The 22,488-nt window shown below is 35.6% G+C and overlaps 1 protein-coding gene across 2 annotated transcripts; it reads left to right on the top strand.

The window, feature by feature from the left end:
- The first annotated feature begins 7,395 nt into the window (after positions 1-7,395).
- On the top strand, positions 7,396-16,520 carry LOC127876768 (methylmalonic aciduria type A homolog, mitochondrial-like). Of its 2 annotated transcripts, XM_052422237.1 has the most exons (8): positions 7,396-7,540; positions 8,912-9,385; positions 10,112-10,234; positions 10,593-10,759; positions 12,220-12,295; positions 13,643-13,729; positions 14,419-14,567; positions 15,988-16,520. In XM_052422237.1, the coding sequence occupies exons 2-8, from the start codon at positions 8,935-8,937 to the stop codon at positions 16,273-16,275; spliced, it is 1,341 nt and encodes a 446-aa protein (XP_052278197.1). In that variant the 5' UTR covers positions 7,396-7,540; positions 8,912-8,934; the 3' UTR covers positions 16,276-16,520. The 2 variants fall into 2 exon arrangements, with proteins under 2 accessions (XP_052278197.1, XP_052278198.1); XM_052422238.1 differs by lacking the exon at positions 12,220-12,295 and having other exon boundaries at positions 7,397-7,540; positions 10,593-10,763.
- The last annotated feature ends 5,968 nt before the right edge of the window (positions 16,521-22,488 follow it).

Here is a 22,488-nt window from a genome sequence, read left to right as displayed (position 1 = left end):
TTGATATCTGGTTCCTCCTCTTTTTGCGATGCAGTAATAAACAATCCAGGTGACGCTAAATTAATGACCTTAAGTGTTTTTTAATCGAACAATAAATTACAAAGGAACTAGGATGTATACGTGAGCACAGAAAGATTTTGTTTTGATTTGGTAAATTGAACGATATAGGGTGATTCAAATAGAATAAATTTATTTTAAAATGTACATAACAGTACACATGTTATAACAACGCATTCCATATTGTGAGAACATGTGTATTGTGTGACACGATTGAATCTTAAAAACCTAATACATTGGTTGGCTTTTGTGTAGAACTCCCAATTGCATATGTTATTTCAAAACAAAAGATTTGCGTCTAAATTGTGTAACTGGCAGCACTAACAAAACATTAGCTACTTGCCAATCAGTTTCATAAATGTGCATTTTCCCAGATATGACGGGGTAAATTACAATCAAGGCGTCGTTCAGAACATGGCGAAAATGACCTTTTTAAACTTAAGACGAAGGAATTGGTTTATGTTTCTGATTATGATACTAGACTCATTTTCAACCGACTTTGACATTTAACCCCCGATCATTGGGATCTAAGTTGTCCGTTTACATTCGGCGCAGTATGCAGCCACGGCACATTGGCTTATTTCCCTCCCCGGTGCCCATGTATACTCATGTGTGGAGAGAAGAAAGCGTGGGATTGTTTTTTTGCACAGGAACATTCCGTGGTCAGAGCGGGATTCGAACCAGGGACCTTCCGATTTATAGACAAGCATCCTTCTAGGAGACCACGGTCCCAAGAATAAACTTACATGTTTTATGTAAGCGTTCTTTTTAAACATTGTGTGCCAAAATGATTTGCACGATAAAGTTGACTGCGCTTATTAGTTACTAAAGTTATCTTTTGAAAAACATGTAATCCTCAAAAGAATTTGCCCATGATGACTCGATGTCGTAAATAAATGTAATGACAACCGTGTTCATAAGAGATTTCCTCGCCTGTAACCTTTGTATCGCTTAAACCCGATACTTCGTGGATAGTAAGCAAATAACGACTGAATTCAATATGGTCTTTGAAATATATACACTACAAAGATCATTAAATATATTAATGTAATCATCAAATAAAAAAGACTGAATATCTTCTTGTTCAGTGGTCTAGCCTTTTTGAACTAGACTTGTACTGTAAAGTGTGTGATTTTGTGTTTTATGTTAACAAAATTAGATGAATTACATTTTAAATAGTTGTTTGAACTAATTCTCGTTTATTTAACGTTCAGAAAATATTTTAATTTTATAATTACATGTATAAATATTGCCCCGGAAACACTTCGGGCGCGTGAAATAAAGTAGTAGAAGAAGCAGCTGTAATATTAGCATGAGCAGTGGCAGTATCAGTAAAAGTGGAAATGGGAGAAGCCGTTGCAGAAATGGTGACATTATCAATGGTAGTAATAGTAGAAGAAGAAGTATTACAAGTAATATTAGTAGTCGTCGTCGTCGTCGTCGTCGTCGTCGTCGTCGTCGTCGTCGTCGTAGTAGTAGTAGTAGTAGTAGTAGTAGTAGTAGAAGTAGTAGTAGTAGTAGTAGTAGTAGTAGTAGTAGTAGTAGTAGTAGTAGTAGAAGTAGCAGTAGTAGTAGTAGTAGTAGTAGTAGTAGTAGTAGTAGAAGTAGTAGTTGTAGTAGTAGTAGTAGTAGTAGTAGTAGTAGTAGTAGTAGTAGTAGTAGTAGAAGTAGTAGTAGTAGCAGCAGCAGCAGCAGCAGCAGTAGTAGTAGTCGTAGTAGTAGTAGTAGTTGTTATAGTAGTAGTAGTAGTAGTAGTAGTAGTAGTAGTAGTAGTAGTAGTAGTAGTAGTAGTAGTAGTAGTAGTAGTAGTAGAAGTAGTAGTAGTAGTAGTAGTAGTAGTAGTAGTAGTAGTAGTAGTAGTAGTAGTAGTAGTAGTAGTAGTAGTAGAAGTAGTAGTAGGAGGAGGAGGAGGAGGAGTATACGTAGCAGTAGTAGCAGTAGGAGTAGTAGTAGCAGTTGTAGTAATAGCAGTTATAGCAGTACTTTGTTGGGTCCCCAATAAAACTTTATGGATGTAAACACACCGGTACATACAAAGCAGATTTTTATTCAGCTTATGGCAATTTGAAATACATTAGAATTACTTTATTTAATTAGCTTGTCTTCTTGTTAAAAAATCCATGTATGCTGCAAGATTATTCTTCACGCAACGTAAAATTTTGTCACCGATTTAGACGTATTCAATTATTTATTCTTATACCTTAAGATATCGCCAACAACTGTAAGAAAACCCGTCTTTTATGCACTTAAGATTTTTTTTAAATGTATTTTAATAACTTGAAATATTTGCAAAAATAAAGGTTCATTCATTCATTTATCATTGAAAACAATAAAGTTAAATTTCACCGAAAGATTTCATACATGTCAATTGGCAAACCGCTTGAGTAAACTGGGATCTCCCCTAAGCGATCGGTGCCTTTCCGCACTCCAGTCATCGCAAGAAAGATGTGCGCACGTTTGTAATTGTTCGTTTCCGGTAATCGGACGACATTTATAGAGAATAACAATTCTACGCCATACATCATATTCAACATCATATTCCGTCGTTTTTCTAGGTCGCGCTGTCGCTCAAATTATTTTGTGTCCTGCTCCATATGGGTTAAAATCGTTAATTTCACGACATATGCGCGATAAAATTTCGCTATTCGTCGTCTATATAGTCGCTTGTCGTGTAGTGTGTCACTTTGATTGTCGTGTATCGACCAAAGGGTGTCCTGCGACATCCAACGCGAATCACGATATTTAGAACGACACTTGATTTTCGATGCTGATTATTATTGGCAAACATATGTTCGTATGTTATCTTTAATCGTCGCTTTTTGTTTTAAATTGTCGAGCATTATGTCGTGCGTCGCTTCGATTATCGTGTTTCTACATCAGACTCAGAGGTCGACAGGCGACATTAAGTATCCGGAATCCGAAGATTCTTTGAAGTTAATATTAAGTGCACAGTGTCGTGTGAAATATGGTTTCATAAAAAACGAATTATGCCTCTTTAAGAAATAATGTCATTATTCCACGGACTTTATCATAGTAAGTTCATATGGAGATGCGTGCTTACCAATCCGCGTAAAAACTTCAGTAAGGCGTTTGACAAGGTCCCCCACAAGCGTCTGCTGACAAAACCACACCACTATGGTATACACGGCCAGACGTTGGAATGGATCCAAGCCTTCCTGACCGACAGAACGCAGCGAGTTGTGGTAGATGGTGCAACCTCAGATCCTGCCCCAGTAGTCAGCGGAGTGCCTCAGGGGAGTGTGCTTGGACCGATCCTCTTCCTGGTATTCATAAACGACCTCCTCCTTAGAGTTTCATCCAATACAAGACTCTTTGCGGACGACAGCGTGGTATACAGACAAATAGACTCCGATAGCGACTGCGACCATCTCCAGGAAGACCTCCATCGGTTGTGGCAATGGGAGAAGCTCTGGGGAATGTCCTTGCACTCTGAGAAGTGCATCATCCTGCGTGTTCACAGATTTTCGATTTTCAATACTGCACAACTACACCCTCAAAACTCATATACTTGCCAGTGAAGAAACGGCAAAATACCGAGGGGTGGAACTGACGAAAGACATGTCTTTGAAGCCTCGTATCCAGAACTTTACACGGAAAGGCAACAGCACGCTAGGATTCCTCCGCAGAAACCTATAAGGATTGGCAACGAGAAGGTAAAAAGTGCTGCCTACTTTTCCCTCGTTCATCCACACCTGGCATACTGTAGCACGGTCTGGAACCCATACCAGAAGGACCAGATTCACGAACTGGAGATGGTCCAGAGAAGGGCAGCCAGGTATGTGACGAACCGCTACCATAACACCAGCTGCGTCACATCCATGCTTGATCACCTGCAGTGGGAAACCCTGGAGTCACGAAGGACCAAGGCCAAGCTGACGATGATCTACAAGATATCAAACGATCTCATAGACATCTCAGTAGCAAAATATCTCTCCCCAGGCTCAAGCAGGACCCAGTCAAGCCATTCCACCAAGTTCCTGCTTATCTCCACATCAACATCTTATTACAGGCATAGCTTTTCCCCCGGAATAATACCAACCTGGAACAGCTTACCAGCCGCTGTTGCCGAATCCCCTGACTTGGTATCGTTCAAGCAGGGACTAGCATCCTTAAGTATCTAATAAAGCCGTCAGCGCCAGATACAAAGTAACCCCCAATGACCCCTCATGGCTGTGCCGGTTGAGGTTCAATCCTCTCCGCGGCCACCGTAGCCGAAGAGGCATGAGGGAGAGGAATGAAACGTAGCTGGGGACGCATCTGTACTGTCCTTCTGACTTTTGACTATCAAACTCTCCTCACGTTACTATTTTCTCATTCTTACTTTATCTTCTCACCACCCGTCAAGTTCGACGGCAGCGACGTACGTACAATCACGGATTCTAGATTACACGGATAAGAAACGGGACCGTTACGCCAAATATCTTGTCGTGTCTAAGTCACGTGACCGTGTCGTAACTATCGATCTTTTATCGAAGCGCCGAGGTTATAAATTTGATGTACTCACTCACGTATTTTGTTAAATTATAGTTTCATTTCTAGGCCGATTTTGACAAATTATATATCATTAGAAAGCTAACGTAACGTAGTTTTCAGATATATCATTATATATTGAGTTTTTCTTCTGATTTCGGCAGCCCGGCGAGTTATAACTTTAACTTTTGCAAATAACATACCGTTTTGGAGTTTTAGAATCTAGATTTACGGTTGACATGTTCGTACTTTATACCGATTTGTAGCGTTTATATTTGGAGTTCAGTTTTAAAAATAACATCTTGCTTAGGAGAATAGAATTCTGTATACGATAGAAAAAAAAATTGTTTAAAAACTAAAGTAATTAAGGAATGAAGGCGGGAAAATGTAGCGCGCGTTCCTAACGCTCTGAACTGATGCTACGGTCTTGGCGATTATGCTTTTGTTTAGATACCGGCCATTGAATTTCCTTTGCCATGATTATTATATTTTTTATGAAATATATTGAAATATTTTGTTCTAGAGACATATCCATAAAGCTAAGTATTAATGAAGCTTAATAAATTTACGATTTCAGCTCTTGATTATAACACAGAAAGGGTGTTAATTTTATGATGAAACAGCGTATACAAATGTATAGCGGACCCTCTTGATATTTTTCGGCTTTGCATACTTCAAATATAATGGGTGTCAAAACATTCATCGTTTGTTGTTTATTATCAAAAAGGTAATTATGTAAAATTATATGAAAGGTTATTAACCATAAATTATAAATTAATTAAAATTATTTAAAGATTCTTGAAAATCACGGTCAACTGTCTATGCATGTATATTGAAATATCTTTATAAGTTAACAGAGTTATAAATATATAGAATTCTAAATTAAAACACTGTATTATTTGTATTTTTCGGAAAGATTATTCATACACTCTTTATAGGACTACGAAATGACGGAGTTTTTTTACCGGTACCCGCTAAATACGTCAAATGTTACGTATTAGATTTTTTAAATGTTTAAAATGTACATGTATAGGTATTAAGCACTTATAATTATTGTGATTTAGCTGGCTGACATCTATACAGTATTTAGTTTATGGCAATCTGTATGGGCAGATGACTATAAATGTTTTCAATACGCTACATATCTCATAAACGCAAAATTGAGTATTGGGCGTTACATTACTCCAAGAAATGACCACTAATACCACGAGAAGACATGGAGGTATCATAAAAAGTGTAATCTGACCAGACATTGCCACCTGTGGTTAGGGACCAATATACAAGTATAGGTCCCTGCTGTGGCGTATGACACCATAGTGTTATTTAGTATTGGTCGGCACAGTATCTGATCATAACGAGATAATTGGTTTGTGCTGAACACAGGGGCAATAAAACCACAGATCTATCAATAAACAAGATTATTGAGATATCTTTTTTTGAACACCGCGATAAAAATGCTCAAACCATGGACTCTAGAATACACGGATAAGAAACATGGCAACATTCTCAGAATCATCACTGCTATATGTGTAATCACCTAACAATTCGTCTAAAAATAATTTATATATTTGAGTTGAAGACGATGTACTGTTGTTTAAGTCTGAATAAACTATCTGTCTGCCTGTCTAAATCCAAGCCGTCATCGTCCCGGTGAAAAAATCTGATTTTCAATAGTTGGACATGATGCCCTGATGTCAAAATACGAAATGACCCGCGTAACACGGACCGTGATTTTCAAGAATCTTTAATAAATTGATAATTTAAGGTAAATAACATTTCAAATAATTATACATAATTACCTTGTTGATAATAAACAGCAAACGATGAATGTTTTTGACACCCATTTTATTTCAAGTATGCATGCAAAGCCGAATAATATCGAGAGGGTCCGCTATATACGCTGTTTCATCATAAATTTTACAACCTTTCTGTGTTATAAACAAGAGCTGAAATCGTTAATTTATTAAGATTCATTTATAATAAGCTTTATTGATATGTTTCGTGAACAAAATACTACAATATATTCCATAAAAAATATAATAAGATGGCAAAAGAAATTCAATGGCCGATTTCTAAACAAAAGCATAATCGCCAAGACCGTAGCATCAGTTCAGTGCGTTAGGAACGCGCGCTACATTTTCCCGCCTTCATTCCTTAATTACTTTGGTTTTTAAACAAAATTTTTTTCTATCGTATACAGAATTCTTTTCTCCTAAGCAAGATGTAATTTTTAAAACTGAACTCCAAATATAAACGCTACAAATTGGTATTAAGTACGAACATGTCAACCGTAAATCTAGATTCTAAAACTCCAAAACGGTATGATATTTGCAAAAGTTAAAGTTATAACTCGCCGGGCTGTCGAAATCAGAAGAAAAACTTAATATATATTGATATATCTGTTTACTGCGTAACGTAAGCTTTCTAATGATATATAATTTGTCAAAATCGGCCGAGAAATGAAACTATAATTTAACAAAAGACGTGAGTGGGTACATCAAAATGTATAACCTCGGCGCTTCGCTGTACGCTAATCGTAAAAGATCGATAGCCACGACACGTTAAAACGCGCGGTGGTAAAACATAAAATTTGTATTTCTTGTGTTTAACTCGCTATAAATCCATTAATAACAACAGGAATATACTAAAAGTTATATTTTTTTGAAAGAGGAATTAATAAGCAACAAGATAACGTATAAACCAATAAAATCGGATGAATAGTTTTTGCATAAGATTGAATTTACTAAAGTAAGGGTCAAATACTCGATTCATCTCCTGTCAATATACACTCCGTGGTACAATGCAGATGTAGATGTAGACCGTTTTGTACAACCCTGGCTTTAATGGTGCATAACGTTACATCTATTAATAACACGGATATATATTGGACGAAGGCAGTGACCTTTCATTGCTATGAATAGCAAGAGGTGAAGGACGCACCGTGTTTTCGTAAAGTCGAACAACAACAACAACAGTAAACTGTTTTAATTTGGTTTGTATTTTGAATCATTAAGGAATCAGATATAAGCATCGATTTTATGTTTTAAATATATATTTTTGTGCATTATTTATTACTTTATTATTCAATTGAAGAGTTATTGCCCATTGTTAAAAATGCATATTGAAGTTTCAGCGTACAACTCACCACAATCCACATATCTACATGTACTCCTATCATGACCCATGTTATAAATATGATGATGAGTGCACAACTCCCCCATTATTTTCCATACATTTTTATCAAACTTACATAATTATATCTTTACTTGGTGCAAATTTCCAAGGTTTTGTAATTGAATTCTCTTGAAAGAGTTATTGCACTTTGTTCATTCTTGAAATTCTCTTGAACAAGTTACTGCCCTTTGTTTAAAATTACCAATAACATTGTCTTTTCCCATTAACTCTTCCTTGTTAAGTGCAATTTTCATATTTAAAAACAAAATCTTAGTTAGTGGCATAGAACCTTTGTTCAAGGTTTGCGATAATGTTATTTTTAAGGAGTTATTGCCCTTTGTATAAATCTGAGCATTAAACATATGTGCACAACTCTTACTGCATTTATGCAATTTTCATCATGCCTTTACCTCTAATTAACTCACAGTGCTACAGTGCATGTAGTCCAGGTTTTCAAAATTGCTTGATTTTATATTGGGTAATGCCCTTTGTTTAAATAAATATATTTTAAGCTTTTCTACACAAGTCCACCTACATTTTGAGTGTGATTTTAACCAGTGTTGTACAGAATAATTATCTGCTAGTGCTTCTACGTATATTGTCAATATTTTTCACAATTCCATGAATTTTGAGAGAGTTATATTCCTTTGTTTTGGGTTTAAATTGCAACTCCTATATTTTGTTTGCGAAACCTATACAGCACCAGTCTTAATAATAATCTGCAAGTGCTTCTGTGCATTTTGTCAATGTTTCATATTGAATATTAATTCCATTTATGTTAAAGTATTTATTTTAAAACAGTACATAAAGTCACTTACGTTATACAAAGTTTGCCATCTGATTTTTGTTTTCACTAAAAAGGTATGTTTACCTTTTCAGGCCTCCCTGCCTCCTTTCTGGCCCACACACAATTACAATATTTTTATTCTTGCTAAATCAATATACATTCGTTTTATTGTATGTCTCTGTTCAAAACTTATATGGTATTTAAGACTAAGTTGTAAGATAATTGTTCTTTGGTGCATGTAATATCACAGCCTTTTGAAATATGTATCACCCTTTTTGGTACATTTTTCAACTGTCAATTTCCTGGTAAATACAGACGTACCGGTAGTCATCAATTTCTTTTTTGTTTGCTATTGATTATTATCAAGCACTACTACATTGTATTTTGTTCGGTGTATTTCAGGCACACGTGAGCTATAGTTAAGAATGATGCAGTGCATATGCCGGAGAGTTCCTTCATCAATTTGTATTGAAATCAACAGGAGTCAGGCAGCATGTGCAGATTTAACTTCTATATCCAGACTGGCAAAAAGTGAACTAGTTTTCCAAAGATTTCATCATTCTGTTAAAAGGCCTGAAAGTTCAACAAGGCTCAGATTCAACAAAAATAATGTCTATGTCAGCACGCATTCTAATTTATCAACTTTTGCAACTCTTTCAAAAAGCAGCATTACACAAGAAGATGAAGAATATGTAAAAGACTTGTACCAAGGTGTTATAGACGGCAAGAGAGGGAGTTTGGCAAAAGCTATCACTCTTGTCGAGTCAACTCACCCAAAGAAACAAGAACAAGCTCAAGTCCTTTTAGGGGATGTACTAAAATATAATAAAGAAAGGGAACAAAGAGCAGGGGTACAGAATTATACCTTTAGAATAGGTGAGAATAAATTAATTATCATCAGCATCCAACATTATTTCTGAAGGAAAGTTCCTGTTTAATTGATACTTGATAAAATTGTTCTGTACATTTACTGTGCCGATCATTTGTGTCTTGTTCTGAGAAAACTGGGCTTAATTCATGTGCGTAAAGTGTCGTCCCAGATTAGCCTGTGCAGTCCGCACAGGCTAATCAGGGACGACACTTTCCGCTTCAATGGTATTTTTAGTTTCAAGGAAGTCCCTCCTTACCGAAAATCAAGTTAAGGCGGAAAGTGTCGTCCCTGGTTAGCCTGTGCGGACTGCACAGGCTAATCTGGGACGACACTTTACGCACATGTTTTATGCCCAGTTTTATCAGAACAAGACACATTTGTACATGTGCTAAGTACAAACTATCAGCTGTGCAAATAACTTTATTGTTGCGTTAACTGTGTTACTGGTACTTGTTATATTTATAGATGTGAGCCTTGTTTTTGGAAAATTTACTTTTTTTTCATGTTGGTTAAGTCATGAAAAATTATCCTATGCAGTCCACACAGGCTGATGAGGGAGAACACTTTCTGCCATAACAGGATTTTTGCTACAATGAGACTTCCTTTGAATGAAAAGTTCTATAAAAGCGTGGTGTGGTCCCTGATTAGCCTGTGCAGACATCGAAGGCTAATCTGGGACCACACGTTATGCACAGGCTAGAATGATGCTCATATTTATGTTTGCAATTCAGGATTGTCTGGCCCACCTGGTGCGGGAAAAAGCACTTTTATTGAGGCATTTGGGAAGTTCCTCACTAAACAAGGTCACAAAGTGGCTGTGTTAGCTGTAGACCCATCATCCTCCCAGACTGGAGGTAAACATCGCTCAATGGTGAAGGAGATTTATTTGTTAGAATAGTGAATAGCCTTCATTGAGGTGTTTCTTGTTTAGAAAACATGTAATATACTGATAAATAAACTGAGGCAATTACGTATATTTGTTTTCCATGTACTACTTTGTCCATGGGGTTTCTCAAGCAAGGTAGGGTGTGTGATCTTCAGCTTAAAAATCCGTTGATAATAAGTTTTTATCTTGCAATTAGAATAGCTTGTGTATGAATTATGTTTCTTGACCACCTTATGTGTGCACTTATAGCCTGAAAAGTGTCTGGATATCATGTGTGTCTGATCTGTCTGCCTGAATTTTTCATGAACTGCATTTATTTTAATCAGGTTCTTTACTTGGTGATAAAACTCGGATGCCAGAGCTTTCCTGTGACCCCAATGCCTACATACGACCTTCTCCTTCCAAGGGGTCACTAGGTGGTGTTACCAGGACAACCAATGAGGCTATCGTTGTGTGTGAGGCAGCTGGCTATAACATCATTTTGGTGGAAACTGTAGGTTAGTTTACATGTTTTGATTGTTGTGTTCTTTTTAAGTGTTGCCTTTCTTGTCATTGACTTATTTCATTTTTTTTTTTTGATTAGCTTCCTTTTTTATGCTTCCTTAAAAATTTTGGGGGGAGCATATAGTCACCACTTCGTCTTTCCGTGCGTCCGTCCGTGCAAAATTTTTGTCAGGGCTATTTCTCAGCAATTAATGACCGGAATTCAATTAAACTTTATGGGAAGCTTCACTACCAAGAGGAGATGTGCATATTATCAGCTGGTTCTGGTCGGATGATTTTTCACAGAGTCATGGCCCTTTGAAATGTTCCATTAACTGTACATATAGTGCAATTCTTGTCCGGGCTATTTCTCAGCAACTAATGACTGGAATTCAATGAAACTGTATGGGAAGCTTCACTACCAAGAGGACATGTGCATATTATTAGTGGGTTCTAGTCAAATGATTTTTTACAGAGTTATGACCCTTTAAAATTTTCCATTAACTGTACATATAGTGCAATTCTTGTCTGGGCTATTTCTCAGCAACTAATGACCAGAATCCAATGAAACTTTATGGGAAGCTTCACTACCAAAAGGAGATGTGCGTATTACCAGCCAGTTATGGTTGGATGATTTTTCACAGACTTATGGCCCTTTGAAATTTTCCATTAACTGTACATATAGTGCAATTCTTGTCCGGGCTATTTCTCCCCAACTACTGACTGGAATTCAATGAAGCTTTATGGGAAGCTTAACTACCTTGAGGAGATGCGCATGTTATTTGTGGGTTCTGGTTAGATGATTTATTTAGAAAGTTATGGCCCTTTGAAATTTTTTAGTTGCTAAACCATCCATCGTATTATTTTGTCCAAAGTTACGCCCCTCAAGACGTTTCCTTTTATCTGAATATATAGTGCAATATTGTGAAAAAAAACTTTGGGGAGCATCACCCGTCTCCGACGGTTTCTTGTTTTAGTTTCTCACTGTTTCTTGAGAAATCTTTGATGAAAAGAATGATGAAGCATCAAATGAAAAATTGAAATATGAAGCACAAATAAAACTTGCTTTGACAAATGAGGTGATCATTACCAACATTGATAACCATAATTACTCTACACTTTAAAATATAATTAATATTGTGTCCAAAAATTTTGATACAAAAAAGATTCCAAATATACAGATTTTAAAAATTAAGAGAAAAACAACAACAGTTGATTAAAAATGTAGAGTCACTCTAAAAATACAGTCCACTCTCGTTATCTCGACATCGGATATCTCGATATTCTCGATATGTCGAAGTAAGCTCAATGTCCCAACGTTTTTCCTTCTTTATCTATATAAATAAACATCGCATATCTCGATTTTCGTTATGTCGAATAATTCGATATGTCGATATAAAATTTTGTCCCGAGTCTCGATTTTACATGTATTTACTGTGGTTTATCTCGAAGTGCGAATAACTGTTCCAGTGTCGGCAAAAGGTGAGAAATTTTGTCTTTGATACTTCACCATCCCGCTTCGCCAGGCTGCTCCGGATACTGTGCGGTAGGAAATTGATCCGTTAATTGCATCAATGATCACACGTGTGTTATTTCGTTAGCCATTAACACTTGAGTAAGGCCTGTCACTTTAACTGTCACTCTGGGGATATTGAGTAATAAAGATAATAAAGATAAAAAGACAAGACTCAAAATGGCTTTTAATTTTTATTTGATCATGGACTAATAATCGATTTAACTTTGCATTTCAAACTACAAACTGTACATGTACAGTTCAGTATTCCGGAACGTGATTTACGCATGTTCAGATGGAAAACCCTCGTCTTGATTGGACGTCAAATGCATCATAACTTTAAAAAGCAACATAACCGGATGTTTATTCGACACTTTGGAAAAATTATAACCGCATGTGTTCATGCAATTCTGTAATACTTAAAACGTCATTTTAAGCATTTAAATAGCAAAACTAATCGTGCCTCGAAAAAACGCGTTTATATCAGGTAGAGTGTATTATGCCACACGGTGACGGCTTTAGTTAGACCACTTAGCAGGTATTTAGATGTTAAAAACAAGGTAAATGTTCGTCTCATTTTTTCTTTGAAAACGCCTTATCGGATATCTCGAACTCTCGTTATCTCGATATTTTTTCTTGTTCCCGCCGACTTCGAGATAACGAGAGTGGACTGTATTGCATGGATGATCAGATATGGGTATGCTATGTGTGAAGCGTCAAGTGTTTCAACGAATAATAGTACGTGCTTGTAAAACATACGCTGTATAGTATAAATAACTTCTTCATATGTTTCAGATTTAGCTGTTTGGTAAAGTCATTGTCAGTTATCGGTGTACATAGTTATTTACCTAATAACACAAATGAAATGGTCCATTCTCTTATAGCATAAGATGCCATGTTTTATGACTTTAATCCGATTGTATAAATGCATTGAGATGTTAGAAGATAAGCGTAACAGTTCTTAGTTCTGGTAAATTAGCATTGTAAAACAAACTGTCCAAAAGTTTATAGTCATCAATTATGGACAAAAATCCAAATGTCAGAAAATGCAGAGAAACCAAAAATAATTATTTTGGCTACAAACGGGAGTGTCCAAAAATTTAGAGTGTCCAAATGCTTAGAGTAATTACGGTATTTGTTGGTTTATTTGCAGAAATAATATGGTGTTTCATGAATTTTATTTCATATATATTGTATAAATAAATGAATTCCAATGTGATAGATAACAGTGATTTATGTTTGTAAGACATAAGGCTTGTTCAGTCAACATTAAGTAGCATGTGATGACAAAGAATAATACAAACCTCTGCAATAATATTAGTTTATCAAATCTGTAAGAGGTTTGACATATACACTGCACTTTTTTGTGTTTCCTTTCAGGGGTAGGTCAGTCTGAGTTTGTGGTATCTGACATGGTGGACATGTTCTGTCTCCTCATTCCTCCTGCCGGTGGGGATGAACTGCAGGGTGAGATCTCACTGAAACCTTAAATCTCATGTCAGATATGTGTGCCTCTGTAATGTGGGAGGCATTAAGCATTGCAATTGTCTGTCCTTCCGTCTGTGTGTTCATCCTGAAATTGTGTGTAATCTATTCTTCTTAAACTTCTTGGTAGAATTGCTCAAATTTTCATTGCTGGAAAACAACAATCTTAAGGGGATCTAACAGAAAGGAATTGTGGCTGCTTTCAGAAATTGTGGAATTCTGGCTCATTTGTCCTTTTTTGAAGCATAGCATTTATATAAAGATGTTTTTTGTTTGTGGAAGCAAGTCCTTTTGAACGACGAGTGGATTTGTCTGTGTACAAACATGTGTTGAGTGGTTACAGTTTATTTGTACATCTAGTTGGTCTTTGACTTACACTCATCATTTTCTGAACTGGACATCTACTTTCTTAATTGTTTGAAACATTTTAGAACTATCATGTGGACTGGATTTAAGTAAAATAATAACATTATGCAAATTAGTTCCTGATTGGTTTTGAGCTGTTTATACATGCACAAAATAATAATATTGGAAGAGTAGCCCAAATCTGTGCTTTTTATCATGAGCTGAGGCAGTGTCTTATATACACTCTTACTCTGTTTTATTATTCCTGTATATTTATGTTTCCAGTAAGTTGTTAATGTTCAGTCAGTTGTTTATATTTCCTGAAGGCATAAAGAAAGGCATAGTAGAGGTAGCAGACATTGTAGTTGTAAACAAGTGTGATGGCGACCTCATTCCTGCAGCCAACCGCATACAGATGGAGTATATCAGCGCTGTCAAGTACATGAGGCCGCGCTCTGAAGTATGGAAACCACAGGTGAAACTTGCTGTGCATGAAATGTCGCTGTGAATGAAATGTTGCTGTGAATGAAATGTCGCTGTGAATGAAATGTTGCTGTGCATAAAATGTCCTTGTGCATGAAATGTCGCTGTGCATGAAATGTCCCTGTGAATGAAATGTCCCTGTGCATGAAATGTTGCTGTGCATGAAATGTCGCTGTGAATGAAATGTTGCTGTGCATGAAATGTCGCTGTGAATGAAATGTTCTGTGCATGAAATGTCGCTGTGCATGAAATGTTGCTGTGCATGAAATGTTGCTGTGCATGAAATGTCGCTGTGCATGAAATGTCCCTGTGCATAAAATGTCCCTGTGAATGAAATGTCCCTGTGAATGAAAAGTCCCTGTGAATGAAATGTTGCTGTGCATGAAATGTTGCTGTGCATGAAATGTCGCTGTGCATGAAATGTTGCTGTGCATAAAATGTCCCTGTGCATGAAATGTCGCTGTGCATGAAATGTCCCTGTGCATGAAATGTTGCTGTGCATGAAATACCCCTGTGAATGAAATGGTGCTGTGCATGAAATGTCCCTGTGAATGAAATGTTGCTGTGCATGAAATGTCGCTGTGCATGAAATGTAGCTGCACATGAAATGTAGCTGCGCATGAAATGTCGCTGTGCATAAAAAGTCCCTGTGAATTAAATATCCCTGTGCATGAAATATCACTGTGAATGAAATGTCGCTGTGCATGAAATGTTGCTGTGCATGAAATGTCGCTGTGAATGAAATGTCCCTGTGAATGAAATGTTGCTGTGCAAGAATTGTTCCTGTGCATGAAATGTTGCTTTGCATGAAATGTCCCTGTGCAAGAATTGTTCCTGTGCATGAAATGTTGCTTTGCATGAAATGTCCCTGTGCAAGAATTGTTCCTGTGCATGAAATGTTGCTGTGCATGAAATGTCCCTGTGAATGAAATGTCCCTGTGAATGAAATGTCGCTGTGCAAGAATTGTTCCTGTGCATGAAATGCCGCTGTGCATGAAATGTCGCTGTGCATGAAATGTCGCTGTAATGTGTCACCCCAAATTAGCCTGTGCATTGTGAAGACACTTTCCGCCTTAACTCGATTTTTGCTAAGAAGATAGTTCCTTTAAACAAAAAATATAAAAGTGGAAAGTGTCGTGGCTGATAAGCCTTTGTGTCTCATTTTTGGCCTTTTTTATGAAACAACATAGTACAATGCCCTTTTTTAACTTACCTGACTATGCCCCATTGCCATCCTGATTTAAACAGTATCATAGACTTATATTGTGAATAACTTTCCAGTAAAGAAGATTGTAAGTGTGAAGACTAAACCAAACACACTTGTTCCTGTATTTATTTACCAGTATCTGAAAGTGATTTCTGTTTCATATCTTCCTGTTGATGAGCTATTGACATGTGTTTTCTATATCCAGGTTCTAAGGATCTCCTCTCTGACCAAGGAGGGCATTCCTGAATTGTGGAAAAACATGCTTGATTTCAAAACCAGCGCTGCAATGGCGGGGGAATTTACCACGAAGAGAAAACGCCAGCATAAGGTCTGGATGTGGAACTATATACGTGACCATATTATGGAGCTTTTTATGAAACATCAGCTAGTAAGGGAAATGATTGAGGAGGTGGAGTCAAAAGTTCAGAAAGGGGAAGTAACTCCTGGGAAAGGAGCTGATGAACTTTTGGGGCGATTTGTTAAAGATGTTTAAAAATAAAAGTTCATATAGTTGACTTTCAGTTTGGAATTTGTTCACATCTGTAACAATAACATTATGAAAGATTATTGATTTTTTAAATATCTCTATGTGTTTAATTAATATATAAACACATTTTTATTAATTTTGTTTAATGAAATAGTTAGAATATTTGGTTTTAAAATCAGATTTTGTTATTTACATTTTTGTGTCTTGTCATAGATATACATTGTTATTTTATATTAAATAGTTTTCAAGAATTACTTGTTTGCTTTCCCACTTATTGCACAAGATTAATAATATTATCCCTACATAGTGGGGGCATTTAGAAGATTACGTGTTTATCCGCCTGTATGTATGCAAGTCCTAAAATCAACATGTCTGGGCCCAAACATCCAAACATGGAGGGCGGGTCTGAATCTGCACATGTCTTGCTTTTAATTAATTATGATTATGTATATGAAGGCAAATATATGTCTATTATATTGTGTGTACCAACCACTGCATTGCATTGCATTTGTTGTTCAAGGCATCTGCTCTGTGACCACATCAAGGTTCCAGTACACTGGGGTGTGACTGGTTTAGGGGTTGGAGGGTCTAGGGGTTCTTTATTTTTCCCGTTGCATAGGCAATTGTTATAATCAGTGTTTATGTGTATTCTTAATTTACACTTTATTATTTTAAGTCAATCTACTTTCATATGTCTTTCAATTAAGAAGTAAAAGATGTGGTATCAGTTTGAAGCGATCATACAATCTAATGAAGTACATTGTCAAAAGCTCACATTAAACAAGTTAAATTGAGATTTGTATCTCATTGTATGTTAATAAAGATTAATTGAGTGAACGACCGTAACAGATTTTGCCCCTGTTGTATATTATTTTCTCATTAACATCTACCTTAGGCAATAATGTTACCGCAAAATGTAATTACATAATTTATAGTGCGGCATTTGGTATAATTAATTAATTTTGCTGAAATAAATTCGTGCTAATGTTGTCATCTCATTCTTATAATTAATCTTTTGGTGTAATTGTTGTGGTTTTAAATTTGAATAATGTGTTGCTTTTGGTGCATTATAAACATGGTCTGTCATTTTAATATAATTTATTATCTCCTCGTGCATCTGATGGAAAATATTAATATTTGGCCAAATTTGTATTGATTATTTTATTAGCATAATGTGAAAATGGGTCTTATACCATAAACAGCCAGTGTAGCTTCAGACCAGCCTGCGCATTCACACAGTGTTGTCAGGAGCTACCCTGTCCACTAATGAGACCAGGAAAACTTGAGTGACTTTATAGCCGTAAGTGTAACTCTTGACCTGACTGCACATCCATACAATCTGGTCAGCAGCTACCCTGTACACTATTAAGTCATGCAAGGGTTTTGCTGTCTCATTAAAGGACATAATAAGAACTTAATCATAAAATGTGAATAAATAAATTTAACTTTTTTGTGGATGCTTTGTGCCCAGTCCTTTCACAGTGTGTTTCTGATTTCAATTAATATACATGTGTAAAACTATCTTTGTGTGACATGGACTTAACAGTAGAGACAAATAGGCGTGTATAATGTACAGATAAATTATTCAAAGTACCAGCCTTTATCTTAAGTGCAATAGAGTAGATTCTAAGCAAAAATCATCATTCAGAATGACCCTTTTTAATAAAAATAGTTATAGATCTAAAGGTAAGATTATGTCAACTTATATAACAGCATAGTGTGCTCACCCATAATGGTATTCCACCCTATTACCATATAATATTGATACATTTATTGTCTTTGTTTTCATTATATAAAAAGATAATGTAAACACAGATAATTGATACCTTTGTTTTGAATGTGGTAATGAGTGTACATCATCTAACATGTCACACTGGTTTTAAAGATACAAAGGATGTATTGCCTTCCAGTAGAGAAATTAATTCTTATGTTACTTGGTAATTTATTATCTGTTTGTTTTGAAGTTAATTTTTTGTATTTTCTCTCTTATTTCATTACTTACCTAAAACCAGGTTACTCTGTAATGACAGACACTGTATTCTGATTGAATAACCTCCCTTAGTCCTAGAAAAAAAACAACAGTTTATATAACTTGGACAAGACAGACATGTACAAAATGTTCCTCAATATTTCTCCGTGTTTATCAAGGCATGCTATAGGCAATGTGCCCTGTTTACGTAACCCGCATATCATTTCATAACATTGGCCATATATCTTTGCATAATGAATAAACCATTTTAAGTGTGGTATTTTTTGAAACCTTGTTGAACATATTTATGCATTGAATGCATGTTATTATGTAATAATTGTCCTTAAATATCAAATTGTGACTATTATGCTGATTTACATGAAAAGTTAGCTGTAGTATAGTCAACTATCAATGTATTACCACAAAAGAATTGACTGTTTATGTCAGAATTCTATTATAAGCAACAATAATTATTTCTAATTCTATAGGCTTCTTAGTTTAATATCAATATCTAAATTTCTATTGATATAATTATCAATGCTATGAACAACTGAACTTTGGTACTATCCCTAAAATTTAACACTATGTGTTTGAAAATGCATTTCTAAAACATCTTACATCACAGTTTATCTTGGATTATATAATTTGATATCCATATATAATATTTCTTTCTGGTAATTAATGTTCAAGCATCGTAATATAATTACTAATATGATAGCACATCGGAGTATCTATTGAATACACCTTATAAGATACTATCAATTATGTTACTGTAATGGCTATCTTAAATAAAATATGGTTTTCTTGCCATTGCTAGGTGTGACCATGAAATTTGAAACTCAGTTTTCTTTTGAGTATTTGTATCAAATATCATGATGATGTCAGAAGCTTAGTGCAAATTTTGTACTATATTAGTTGTAGCTAAATGTGACGAAAGAAGGGACCTATTTAGTTTGGGAATAAATTAAGGATGCAAAAGAAAATTCAGAACTGGCAGAATATTTCAATCCAAAATTACTTGTTGAATGTTCAATTTTTGAAGAAAATAATTGTTTCTCAGCATAAAAACAGAAGTTAATACAAATACACAGTCTTGTGAAAGTTATGTGCAGATGACCTTCGTGCATACATGAATGATTTTATAAGTCTGTCATCATAGTCTTAATAACTGGCCTACAGGATGGTATCAACGCCTTTGGCATATGGATTGTCAGTTTGCTTCCGCAAGTAATATCCATATTTATACAGACCAAGTTAATAAGCAATCATTGTTATGAATTTACTACCCAAGGAAAGTTTCTTAAAGAGAATACTTTAAAATTTCAATTTATTAATAAGGACTATGCAAGGCAGGTCAAAGGCATAACATACTGTTTTTATTGTTTCATCTTGTTATGTCAAGGAATGTTTAAATGGTCACGGCATGTCAGCCTCACGGGTGTTATATTAGCCAGTTGACCGTGCAGCTCCAATTTTTGTCAATAACAACCCTGTAATGCATAGCATGCTGCTGTCTACGTACGTTATCAAACATTCATGTAAACTATCAGTATATATATGGTGTATAGTTAATGACTATTGAATTCTGCAAATGCCTTCATTTATGGAACACATCAGAAAAAGGACCAATCGACCTGGTCCAAATTCTGTTAAGTATAGACAGGTTTCACTGTATTACCCTTAACTACATAGATGACATACTATGTCCTGGGGATAAGGGAGGACTTGGTGCTATTTAAGGTCATTGAACTTCTGTTACTTGACCTTTTGTTTTATCATTACAAAATGTCTTACAAAAATGATCATCCTCAAACAAAATATTACTATTCAAATTACAGAGTGTAAAATAATGTTGTTCAAAGCAATGCCATATTCAGTTTTAAGACCACTGTGCTCTTTAGTGTTACAAAACATGTTTTGTTATCCCTTTTACCATGAGATATTGAGTCATGTTGTTCAAGCTTAGTATTTGTACTCTGTATGATATACATGTAATGCATTCACATGATACAGATATCAAATGAACCATTCATTTGTCTATTCTACATATCTGCTTTATAACATCACATGCTCAAGTAATACAAAAATAAAAGCCTTTCTGCACTGGTTACATCATGTCTGCATTTGTGACATAACACCTAGCAGTTTAAACTAATGTGCATACTGTAAACGTGCAGAGTTCATTTACCTCATGTTTTAGTGGGTAACTGTCACTCTGTGTCATCCTGCATATATTTGGATGTTTTTTAATGTCATTTCATGCATGAGGCTGCATAATGTGGGACCCATAGCGTGTCACTGCACTCCTACCTGTCTAACTTACAAAATTCACAAAACAAGAGGGCCATGGTTGCCCTGGTTGCTCACCTGAAAAGTATTAATGATAAGTAAGGGTTGTAAACATCTAATTGCGAAAGTCAAGTGTTTGTTAAGGTGGTCCATTGTTTGTTGATTTGTAGACGAAAAAAAGGAAATTGTTAATAAATGAGGTGTAAGCATAAGAAATTATGACTTTTTTTTGACAGTTAATTGGACCTTGTAGATTTTCAATAACTACAGCATTCTGAAAAAGTGCGGGCTGATTCATAAGGATTGGACCAATAAAGTGACTTCTAGAGTACTAACATGTTGTTTTTTATTTGACCTAGTTTTTGAGCTCACACTACCAATTTTCAACCTCAGCCAATATTTCATTAGTCGAATGTTCTGAATAAGTTTCATACAGATTGGACTATAAATGTGACTTCTATAGTGTTAACATGGTTTTATTATAGCCATATAATGAAAAATGCCCCGCCACCAGGTGGCCATGTTTTTCATTGGACCTGCTCATTTTCATATGAACAAAATTAACGTTCTGACCAAGTTTAATTAAGATTGGACTAGCAATGTGACTTCTAGAGTGTTAACAAGGTTTAACCATAGCCATTTATGGGAAAATGCCCCGCCCCCCGGGGGCCATTTTTTTTATAACAACGGAACTATTTTCGAACTCATCCAAGATATTATAGGGGCACATGTTCAAACTAAGTAATATCAAGATTTGACTAAACATGTGATTTCTTGAGTGTAAACAAGGTTTTACTGTAACCAAATAAGTAAAAAAGCCCCGTCCCCTGGCAGCCATGTTTTTCAACAGACCAAGCCATTTTTGAACTAATCCAAGATATCACTAGAACTTATGTTCTGATTAACTTTCATGAAGATAGGACAATACATGTTACTTCTAGAGTGTTAACACTGTTTCACTATAGCCAAATAAGGAAAACTGACACACATCGGGTGGCCCTGTTTTTCAACCAACTGGAACCATTTTCTAACTCGTTCAAAAAATCATAGGGACTCCCCCAAGATTTATGACGATTGGACAATAAATGTGGCCTCTAGAGCGTTAACATAGTAAAATTTTGAGAAAAGGCAAGCACAATACCATGTTCTGCTCAGGTGAGATAAATAAGGACTTTCCATGGATTTGAATTGATAGAAACACACACATGGCGTTGTATAATCCAATAGATTATCTGATAACCCTTGGAAAAACAAATTTAAGGCAACGCCATTAAACAAAATGAACGTAATACTTGTGAACTCGGGATGGTTGCCTATTCTTTGGCTTTGATAATGTTTCAATCAGGAACCTACTGTTTCAATGAAGAATACTTGTAAAGGTTTTTAACAAGAGCTGTTCCAATACAGAATTTTCTGTGAATCAGTTATGTTATTATTGAAAACCCAATTGATGGTTAAGATCTGTAATAGTTACATTTTTGGTAAGTTTTCAAGACAAAACCTAAACATTTAAATGTATAAAAGAAATTCTTCAAAAGCCCATTTAGATAGTGATTTCAAAATGAATACATGTTTGTCATAAAATAACAGTGCAAGGACCACAAGACTTTATAATAAGCATATTTTGCAATAGGTTTCAGCATGAGACAAACTGGATATGAAGCAACTGCTGGTAAATGTATGTAAAAATAACTTCTAATTTTGTTGAGTCTGCTGTTGGAAAGCTGTACATACTTGTCACAAACCTTTGTGTACCAGTATAGGTCCATGCTCTCTGGACTACAACTTTGGCATTTATAGAGCAATTTTAAAATAACTAACCACAAATATTCATGACCATGAGATGATCACGCGTCAGCTGTATCATCTGTATTTCTAACTTAAAGGTCAAGATCACACCAAGAGATCAGAGGTCAGAACTGGCTTGACAGTAACTTTTTCAATGATCATTGTAATCATAA

This window comes from Dreissena polymorpha, chromosome 4, assembly GCF_020536995.1.
Source record: "Dreissena polymorpha isolate Duluth1 chromosome 4, UMN_Dpol_1.0, whole genome shotgun sequence".
NCBI classification, from domain to species: Eukaryota; Metazoa; Mollusca; class Bivalvia; order Myida; family Dreissenidae; genus Dreissena; species Dreissena polymorpha.
This window is presented reverse-complemented; position numbering and strand designations above follow the sequence as displayed.

Bases quoted from the DNA above. Each gene is read 5' to 3' on its own strand.
- LOC127876768 (XM_052422237.1), top strand. From the start codon at position 8,935: ATGATGCAGTGCATATGCCGGAGAGTTCCTTCATCAATTTGTATTGAA. The intron at 10,235-10,592 runs GTAAACATCGCT...TATTTTAATCAG, and splicing joins ATCATCCTCCCAGACTGGAG to GTTCTTTACTTGGTGATAAA. The intron at 10,760-12,219 runs GTAGGTTAGTTT...TAACTGTTCCAG, and splicing joins ACATCATTTTGGTGGAAACT to TGTCGGCAAAAGGTGAGAAA.